The following is a 10841-nucleotide window of genomic DNA, read 5'->3' as shown; positions in this document are numbered from 1 at the left end:
ACGTCTATCGTTTGACAACTGGCGTGAATTGAATCACAAACAGTTCATTGCCGTCACAATATTCGACTCGTGATTTCTTTGATACAAATCTGTTTTACAATAAGACAATACTAGCATTATTATTTTGAAATAATAAGTTAATAAACTATTCTTCGATTGATACAAACATTGTTGAGTATTTATAAACATCTGCAACAGGTCACAGCATAAGCCGGTCGGGTAAATATGTAGACATTTGTTTACCAAAAGAAAGGCATGAGGGTTTCAAATTTACAAATTGTATGAGAAATAAAAATAAAAAGATCCTAATTAAGGAATGAGTGTGAAATGACAACCCTTTTCTTGATTAGCAACCCTCAGGTAAGCCTTGAGTCACATTCAACAATCCGGTCGTTCGGGCTTAGATTTAGTTGTTAGAAATTACGTTAATCTTCATTCTTCACCAGTGATGTCACTTCGGGAATTTAAATCAGAAACGCTTTGAAACTGATCCCCTATCAACATCCCCTACCCAACACCCTTTTCATGGAGGTGTGACTTCGTTCGTGGATAGTGAGTGTGATGACGAAATCGTGATGGATTTGTATTGAAAAACACTGTTTTTTCATAAAAAAGCCAAACTAACAAACAAACAAAAGCACATTTTCTTAAGTGTAAATACAATGTTATTGACTTTCCTAGTCACCTTAGCGTTTGCTTGTGTACTTGCAATTAAGACCTTATTTGACAACGAGGTCACCAGCACGATAACAAAAGCTATATCCAATAGCTAGCTGTCCTATTTTGATATTTCGTTTTCTTTCATGATGGCACAAAGAAACATTTCACTCTGTCTTAGAACGCCTGAATCTTTCACACTTTTCTGTGAAACGAGAAATCAATACAATTTGTATCACATCGACTATGGTTTCCAACCTGGTCTTTATGAGTTGACGCGTTGGTATTGATAATTTTATTCATTGTCAGTACAGCAATAATATTGATGTATACGTACCTACCTTCATTATTATGTACAACGTCTTTGTTAGATTAGCAATGGAAACTAAAAAAATGAGCAATATTATTAAATCTCTTTTAAAACTGTTTATAGTTATCCACTTGGTCTATATTTGGGTACACAATACGAAAATAGGTATATCAGTTTTCTCTTTCTAAATCCATAAAAAGGAACATATACCTAAACTACTACATTTGATGGATTCTCGTAGATGAAACATCCATACTTGTCTCGCAGGAAAGACTGGCGTAGAGTAACGGCCACCTCTGTAGCGCATTCCACTAGTAACGTGTTGTAGGTGTCATTTGTCATAGAATGGTATGAATTCAATAAAGTGCGATAGAATAAATATAGGAATTTACATAAGTTTCCATTTCATATGAGATTTAATGGAACGAGTCAAAGATTTTTTTTCAATTTAGCGAGTCATTCGTGACGAGTTTCATAAATTTCATATGAAACGAAAACAAGTGTAAGATCCTTTTTATCGCGTAATCAAGATTTGTGATATTTATTCGTGTAAAACGACAATTGTTATGCAACTTTGAAATGCAAAAAAAACCCGCAATTTTGACTCCAGTGCGTAAGGCTCTGACGTCTGTATATGTCCTAGGCGTGACGTCACAATTAAAACAATTAAAGCAAACAACCAATCAAAGGGCTGATCGGTCATATTACACGGGTTTTTACGCAAACAAATATAACATGGGTATAATCACTAGATAACACCGTACACTATGTGATAAGACCAATTTGAATTGAATTGAACGTCGACCAACTAAGTTGCATTACTCACTCTAACATGTATTTTACTCTTCCTAATTCGATTTTTATTATTACCGTTGTACCCCAATCGCCGTTGTACCACTGTTGATAAATCACTATGATTCTGCATTATGCTTTTTATTCTCTCGTTATTCCTCACACTGGTCCTTTTATCACGTGCTGTTATGTTTTCTTGTCGCTTTCTTTTTCGTAAAAAAATAATCTGATTTACCTTGACTTTTTTTTTTTATTCTGTTGTTTCAGTTGTATTTCTGTGATTCTGCGAGTTGAATATCCGGTTATACCTCTATGATATAAATGTTAGATTTTACATTTTTCATTTGTGCTTCTGTGCTTCCATGTATTGGGTTTTCAGTCCCTCATGTTACTTGTATGATTTATAATGTTGTTGTCCCTCTTCCTTTGTACCTCTTAGATTTATGTTGTTTTAATTTAGTTATACTAATTACGGCATGCAGTTTTGTCAATTAACTTAACGCTAATTGTTCATGTGATTAAGCAGAAACTTGTTAACATCCATTTATCACCTTATAGCTCAAATCAACTATATACTGTCACCTAGCAGAGGAAGTTAACAGTAAGCAGCAATAACAAACAAGATAATTAATGGATTAGTAAATATTTACACTTTTCAAACTTGTATAAAAATCAATGCGTCATGTTACGAAAAGTATTTAATATCTTCGTGCCTTAATTAGTCCCCAAGGATCAGCCTTAACCGGAAAATGAGAAATGCCGTTTGTACAACGCGTAGACAGTCAGACAAAGTATTGATGATTTCTAGAACTGCTCATTAGTGGCGTTTATCACCTCATATTTTCAATGCTGAAAGAGGTTAAAATCATTTTGAACAAAATAAACATAAAACAACAAAATAAACGTAAACGAATATTACAAAGAACATGTAATATAATACACAGAGAACAATAAAACTACCACGCCACAAATACAGCTGAATTGACTGGGTATTACTAATATTGAGTTAGCAGTAGTGTAATTTGTCTCTATCACTCGTTGCCCAGCAGTCCTGCAATGTTTTTTTTTGTACCAGATGGGTCGTTCATACCGGGGAACAGATGTCCTGACCTGTATGCTGCTAACATAGTCCAACTATACCCCATATACTTGTGTCAAATCGACAGTTAAATTATATCTAGTGTGCACGTATCATTCCTTCTTCTTATTAGGACCAGTATGCATTTGTTACAGCGTCATACTGAATCGACTCTGAACGTTTTGTTACACCATCACCCTAACAGGTCAATGTACCTGTCACACCGTCATCGCAACTAGACCCTGTACATTTTGTCACATTGTCACGTCATCATCCTAACAGGTCAATGTACCTGTCAAACCGTCATCACAACTAGACCCTGTACATTTTGTCACATCATCACCCTAACAGGTCAATGTACCTGTCACACCGTCATCGCAACTAGACCCTGTCCATTTTGTCGCATTGTCACGTCATCATCCTAACAGGTCAATGTACCTGTCAAACCATCATCACAACTAGACCCTGTACATTTTGTCACATCATCATCCTAACAGGTCAATGTACCTGTCACACCGTCATCGCAAGTAGACCCTGTACATTGTGTCACCTCATCATCCTTACAGGTCAATGTACCTGTCACACCATCATCACAACTAGACCCTGTACATTGTGTCACCTCATCATCCTTACAGGTCAATGTACTTGTCACACCATCATCACAACTAGACCCTGTACATTTTGTCACATCATCATCCTAACAGGTCAATGTACCTGCCACACCGTCATCGCAAGTAGACCCTGTACATTGTGTCACATCATCATCCTAACAGGTCAATGTACCTGTCACACCGTCAAACGGTAAAATGTAGTTCCATATTCAATGTTTATTTGTAGCACAGGACACGTGAATACGTGGATATTTCACCAAGCACAGTTCAATAATATTTTAAGATGTAAGAATTAAGCATCTAGGTCGGTCGTTCCGAGTGAGTAGTTTTTGTAGTGTATTACTACGCAGTGTGATCAGGTTACTATCAGTTCCCACGTGCTGTGATTCTATGAACACCTGTGTCAATGGGTCTAAGCATACAGAATGTAAATATTGTCACATGGTACTGCCACACCCTACAATGTACTCCCGACATGGCCCTGTATGTTACTGTCACATCATACAATGTACTTCCGACAAGGCCCTCGATGTTACTGTCACATCATGCAATGTACCTCCGACAAGGCCCTGTATGTTACTGTCACATCACACAACGTACCTCCGACAAGGCCCTGTATGTTACTGTCACACCCTACAGTGTACCCCCGGCAAGGCCCTGTATGTTACTGTCACATCATACAATGTACCCCCGACAAGGCCCTGTATGTTACTGTCACACCCTACAATGTACCTCCGACAATGCCCTGTGTGTTAATGTCACATCATACAATGTACCCCCGACAAGGCCCTGGATGTTACTGTCACATCATGCAATGTACCTCCGACAAGGCCCTGTATGTTACTGTCACGATCTACACTGTACCCCCGACAAGGCCATGTATGTTAATGTCACACCCTACACTGTACCCCCGACACGGTCCTGTATGTTACTGTCACACCCTACACTGTACCCCCGACAAGGCCCTGTATGTTACTGTCACATTATGTAATGTAAGTCCGACAAGGCCCTCGATGTTACTGTCACATCATACAATGTACCTCCAACAAGGCCCTGGATGTTACTGTCACATCATGCAATGTACCTCCGACAAGGCCCTGTATGTTACTGTCACATCATACAATGTACACCCGACAAGGCCCTGTATGTGACTGTCACCCCCTACAATGTACCTCCGACAAGGCCCTGGATGTTACTGTCACATCCTACTCCGGCAAGGCCCTGTATGTTGCTGTCACACCCTATAATGTACCTCCGACAAGGCCCTGTATGTTACTGTCACATCATACAATGTACACCCGACAAGGCCCTGTATGTGACTGTCACCCCCTACAATGTACCTCCGACAAGGCCCTGGATGTTACTGTCACATCCTACTCCGGCAAGGCCCTGTATGTTACTGTCACACCCTATAATGTACCTCCGACAAGGCCCTGTATGTTACTGTCACATCATACAATGTTACTTCATCAAGGCCCTGCATGTTACTGTCACATCATACACGGTTACTTCATCAAGGCCCTGTATGTTACTGTCACATCATACAATGTACCTCCAACAAGGCCCTGTATGTTACTGTCACATCATACAATGTACCTCAAACAAGGCCCTGTATGTTATTGTCATATCATACAATGTACCTCCGACAAGGCCCTGGATGTTACTGTCACATCACACAATGTACCTCCGACAAGGCCCTACATGTTACTCTCACATCATACAATGTTACTTCATCAAGGCCCTGCATGTTACTCTCACATCATACAATGTTACTTCATCAAGGCCCTGTATGCATGTATTCACGTGCCATACCATAGTCCATATCAACTCGTGTCACAACGTCAATCCGACTAGGCTCTGTCTGTTAGCGTTGTCGTAGTCTTTGCTTCGCTTGGCAGTAGCTCAATACCGAGCTGTTGAGGCGTCCAGTGGCATAGATTCCGAAGTCCGTCAGTGAGGTTTTAACTCCCATAGAATCAAGGCTTTGTTACCGGGATATAGCAGGGAGCGTGTGTCCAGTGTCAGTCAACGCAATTATGTTTGATGTTTTCATTTATACATCCAACACCGACGGTCCAGATAACTGACAATCTCTGTGAATATATTGACTGTTAGCATGAGTGATCTTACCCTATAGCACTGGTCAGTGCTTTACAATCGTCTCATGCCATAGGCTGATGCAGTATGAACTGATGGCTTACTTCATGGAGCTAGGTTTAGTGAGTACGTAAACAGTTGACAACATGTGATATGATGTCTGTTCCTGTGATTTTGTCAATCGTCTAAAGATCTATAGGTGAAGGGAGTTTCCCCACAAAAACAGTGGAATGTTAGTGGTAAGTGGGACAAATGGATTGTCACCGAGTATAACAGCATCATACCGGAAAGGCTTAATGTTTTACCATTTTATCGTGTTCAGGAAGGATGTACAATAATGTATGGCTCACCTGTGTATGACTGTTATATTACGAGTAGATTTTAGCAATATACTAAAGATGTTTAAAACATACGAAACGTTTGTCATTCCATTACCAATAGTGTGCTCTTGTGCTAAATATAGAAGGCAATGAAACGCATCTTCGATCAAGTTTCTCTGGGCTGTTAGATAGAAATCATAGAACACGCAAAGGTGTGGGAATCACCTGTTAACCCAGTATCTCTTAATCTTTATCGCTGGATTTTAAGTCAAGACTGCAAAGCTGTGCAAGCTGGAGAACTTTTCTATTGAGAACATTTGTGTGGATTTCGAGGATGACATCGAAGTCGACCGTCGGAAAGGGTGCGGAAAAACTAACTCTAACGGAAGGATAAGATGCTCAGGGTTACTCTGCAGCATGGACGTGTTTTCATTGATCAAACAGACCATCACATCGGAAGACTCAAACCCAATCACGAAATACTTCGAAATTGGGCGCCAAACTGGTAGCTACGGGCCAGAAATGGTCTGGAAAATTTATGATGCTGTTCGTAAAGAGGACAAAAAGGTAAGCTTTTTTTTATATAATTTTTCTCATTGTATGCAAATAATATACAAAGCGTTACAGATAAGGAAGCTAACTTAAGGGAATCGGGAAAGGTATAATTAGCGATCATGTTGACACTCCTACCAAATATGCACAATATGATTCTGGTATTAAAATAACAGTGATTCGTGGAGTCTTCTTGTCTCTTAAAACAGAATACGTCTCGGATATGTAAATCGATTTTTAATACACCGTCTCTTGGAACAGGTAAACACTGATGTCGGTAATAATATTTTTACAGGTGGGAACATTAATTACTGGTTACTCACCCACGGCACGCTAACTCTTTAAATAGCGGTGGCAATGCATTACGACATTACCAATTAGGCTGAACAGAAAATTGAATTAACATAGAGCGTACTTATTTAGATTTGATTTTGGAAAGGATGAATACAGTATTAAACATATCCATTTTAAAAAGGCATTGTGTAGCATGATAGGAAATAGATTTATTCATTCAAAAGCAAATTTAGTATTATTTTATAATCGAAAAGGTCTTTTGTAAATCTGTGACATAACAAAGCAGATATTTAAACTGGTGTGTCAGCTCCTTGCATCTACATGTTTGTCACCTATCATTATTGTGCTGCCATCCGGCAATAGAAACTTTGGTATAAATTTATCACATACCATGATTATATACCAATCCGGCAATACAAACTTTAGTACATATTTATCACGTAACATGATTATACAGCAATCCGGCAATAGAAACGTTGTACATATTTATCACGTAACATGATTATACAGCAATCCGGCAATACAAACTTTAGTACATATTTATCACATAAAATGATACTATGTAGCAATCCGGCAATATAAACTTGCTATACGTTTAGCACTTAACATAGAGGTATATCAATTCGGCAATGGAAGTTTGCTACAGTATTACATAACAATGGAAGGTTGATATATACGTACAAATAACATACGTTTGTGGCTTCCAGCAATGGGAACGTACTACAAAGTTATAGCCATTAATGTTTTATAGTCTTCCGGCAATGCTACATTATTACATTGCCGTCTGGCAATGGAAAGTTGATATAGCCATGGAATGTTTTATAGGCAACAGAATGTTGTTACATACATGGAGTTTAGCTTGATTGCTTTACTTGAAAAAGATGATGAACGCATACAAAATATAACTTTGTTTTCAATAGATAATTTGTTCATCATTTGATTTATTATGTGGGACGTGGTGCTGCCAGATAAAATGAGAGCTGCTTTTACCTTCTAGAACAAGCGATGAGTGGGAACAAACTCTTAGTGCAGAAGTCGAAGAATTATTTTATTGTTTTTTGTTTTTGTAAATTCAAAGAATGTATTAGCTATAACTGTGTAGATTGGTACATATGTAGAAAGTAATATACAAAACTATGTGATATTATACCTGTACCTATCTCTACAACGAAGTTTGTCAGACAGATGATGGTAAACAATGTAAAACAGTCAAGCTTGATAAAGAGTTCCTACCATAGAAGATTTGATTAGCCATGTATGCAGGCTTCCTGCCATAGTTAAACATATAATAAGATAAGTAAACCTCCTGATATAACTGAACTAGTAAGCCATGTATGCAGGCGACCTGATTAAGCTGAACTAGTGAACCATGTTCATAGGCCTCCTGATTAAGCTGAACTAGTGAACATGTTCGCAGGCCTCATGGCTAGGCTGAACTAGTGAACCATGTTCGGAAGCCTCCTGGCTATGCTAAACTAGTGAACTATGTTCGCAGACCTGGCTAGGCTGAACTAGTGAACCATGTTCGCAGGCCTCCTGGCTAGGCTGAACTAGTGAACCAAGTTTGCAGGCCTCCTGGCTAGGCTGAACTAGTGAACCATGTTCGCAGGCCTCCTGGCTAGGCTGAACTAGTGAACCATGTTCGCAGGCATCCTGGCTAGGCTGAATTAGAGAGTCATGTATGCAGGCCTCCTGAGATAGCTGAAAAAGAAAGTCATGTGCGAAGGCCCCCTGACTTCACTTAACTAGAAAGTCATGTGCAATGTATGTAGGCCTTCTGACATAGCTACGTAAGCTGGCCTCATGAAATAGCTAATTCATAAATCCTAGTATGAGGGCCCTGTCATATACGAACTAGTAAGCCATGCATGCCGGCCTCCTGATTAGTTGATCTAGTAAGCTATGTATGCAGGCCTCCTGATTAGTTGATCTAATAAGCCATGTATCCAGGCCTCCTGATTAGTTGATCTACTAAGCCATGTATGGGGGCCTCCTGATTAGTTGATCTAGTAAGCCATGTATGCAGGCCTCCTGATTAGTTGATCTAATTAGCCATGTATGTAGGCCTCCTGATTAGTTGATCTAATAAGCCATGTATGTAGGCCTTATGATTAGTTGATCTAGGAAGCTCTGTATGCAGGCCTCCTGATTAGTTGATCTAGTAAGCCATGTATGCAGGCCTCCTGATTAGTTGATCTAATAAGCCATGTATGTAGGCCTCCTGATTAGTTGATATAGTAAGCCATGCATGCCGGCCTTCTGATTAGTTGATCTAGTAAGCCATGTATCCAGGTCTCCAGGCCTCCTGATTAGTTGATCTAGTAAGCCATGTATGCAGGCCTCCTGATTAGTTGATCTAGTAAGCCATGAATGCCGGCCTTCTGATTAGTTGATATAGTAAGCCATGTATGCAGGCCTTCTGATTAGTTGATCTAGTAAGCCATGTATTCAGGCCTCCTGATTAGTTGATCTACTAAGCGATGTATGCAGGCCTCCTGATTAGTTGATCTAGTTAGCCATGTATGCAGGCCTCCTGATTAGTTGATCTAGTTAGCAATGTATGCAGGCCTCCTGATTAGTTTATCTAGTAAGCCATGCATGCCGGCCTTCTGATTAGTTGATCTAGTAAGCCATGGATCCAGGTCTCCAGGCCTCCTGATTAGTTGATCTATTAAGCCATGTATCCAGGCCTCCTGATTAGTTGATCTACTAAGCCACGATGCAGGCCTCCTGATTAATTGATCTAGTAAGCCATGTATGCAGGCCTCCTGATTAGTTGATCTAATAAGCCATGTATCCAGGCCTCCTGATTAGTTGATCTACTAAGCCATGTATGCAGGCCTCCTGATTAGTTGATATATTAAGTCATGCATGCCGGCCTTCTGATTAGTTGATCTAGTAAGCCATGTATGCAGGCCTCCTGATTAGTTGATCTCGTTAGCAATGTATGCAGGCCTCCTGATTAGTTGATCTAGTTAGCCATGTATGCAGGCCTCCTGATTAGTTGATCTAATAAGCCATGAATGTAAGCCTCCTGATTAGTTGATCTTGTAAGCCATGTATGCAGGCCTCCTGATTAGTTGATCTAGTAAACCATATATGCAGGCCTCCTGATTAGTTGATCTACTAAGTCATGTATGCAGGCCTCCTGATTAGTTGATTTAGTAAGCCATGTATGCAGGCCTCCTGATTAGTTGATCTAGTAAGCCATGTATGCAGGCCTCCTGATTGGTTGATATAGTGAGCCATGTATGCAGGCCTCCTGATTAGTTGATCTAGTAAACCATATATGCAGGCCTCCTGTTTAGTTGATCTACTAAGTCATGTATGCAGGCCTCCTGATTAGTTGATCTACTAAGCCATGTATGCAGGCCTCATGATTAGTTGATCTAATAAGCCATGAATGTAAGCCTCCTGATTAGTTGATCTAGTAAGCCATGAATGCAGGCCTCCTGATTAGTTGATCTAGTTAGCCATGTCTGCAGGCCTCCTGATTAGTTGATCTAGTAATCCATATATGCAGGCCTCCTGATTAGTTGATTTAGTAAGCCATGTATGCAGGCCTCCTGATTGGTTGATATAGTGAGCCATGTATGCAGGCCTCCTGATTAGTTTATCTAGTGAGCCATGTATGCAGGCCTTCTGATTAGTTGATCTAGTAAGCCATGAATGCAGGCCTCCTGATTAGTTGATCTAGTTAGCCATGTCTGCAGGCCTCCTGATTAGTTGATCTAGTAAGCCATGCATGCCGGCCTTCTGATTCGTTGATCTAGTAAGCCATGTATGCAGGCCTTCTGATAGGTTGATCTAGTAAGCCATGTATGCAGGCCTCCTGATTAGTTGATATAGTTAGCCATGTATGCAGGCCTCCTGATTAGTTGATCTAGTGAGCCATGTATGCAGGCCTTCTGATTAGTTGATCTAGTAAGCCATGTATGCAGGCCTCCTGATAGTTGATCTAGCAAGCCATGTAAGTCGGCCTCTAGAAATAGCTGAACCAGAAAGCCTAGTATGAGGGTCATGTCATATATGAACGAATAAGCCATGTTTGCATGCCTCCTGACTAGCTGAACTAGTATTTCATGTTAGAATGCCTCATAGTGTATCCGAACTGTTAAGCCATGCATGCA

The 10841-nt window shown here is 40.0% G+C and overlaps 1 protein-coding gene across 1 annotated transcript in view; it reads left to right on the top strand.

Moving 5' to 3' along the window:
- Window positions 1-5374: 5374 nt before the first annotated feature.
- LOC110443707 (SCY1-like protein 2) overlaps window positions 5375-10841 on the top strand; it is a 128431-nt gene continuing 122964 nt past the window's right edge. The window contains exon 1 of the mRNA XM_021488097.1: window positions 5375-6432. Within this exon, the coding sequence (XP_021343772.1) occupies window positions 6283-6432 (150 nt within the window). The 5' untranslated portion in view covers window positions 5375-6282. The remainder of the gene's footprint in view (window positions 6433-10841) is intronic.

Source organism: Mizuhopecten yessoensis, unplaced genomic scaffold (assembly GCF_002113885.1).
Source record: "Mizuhopecten yessoensis strain PY_sf001 unplaced genomic scaffold, ASM211388v2 scaffold716357, whole genome shotgun sequence".
Lineage (NCBI taxonomy): Eukaryota > Metazoa > Mollusca > Bivalvia > Pectinida > Pectinidae > Mizuhopecten > Mizuhopecten yessoensis.
This window is presented reverse-complemented; position numbering and strand designations above follow the sequence as displayed.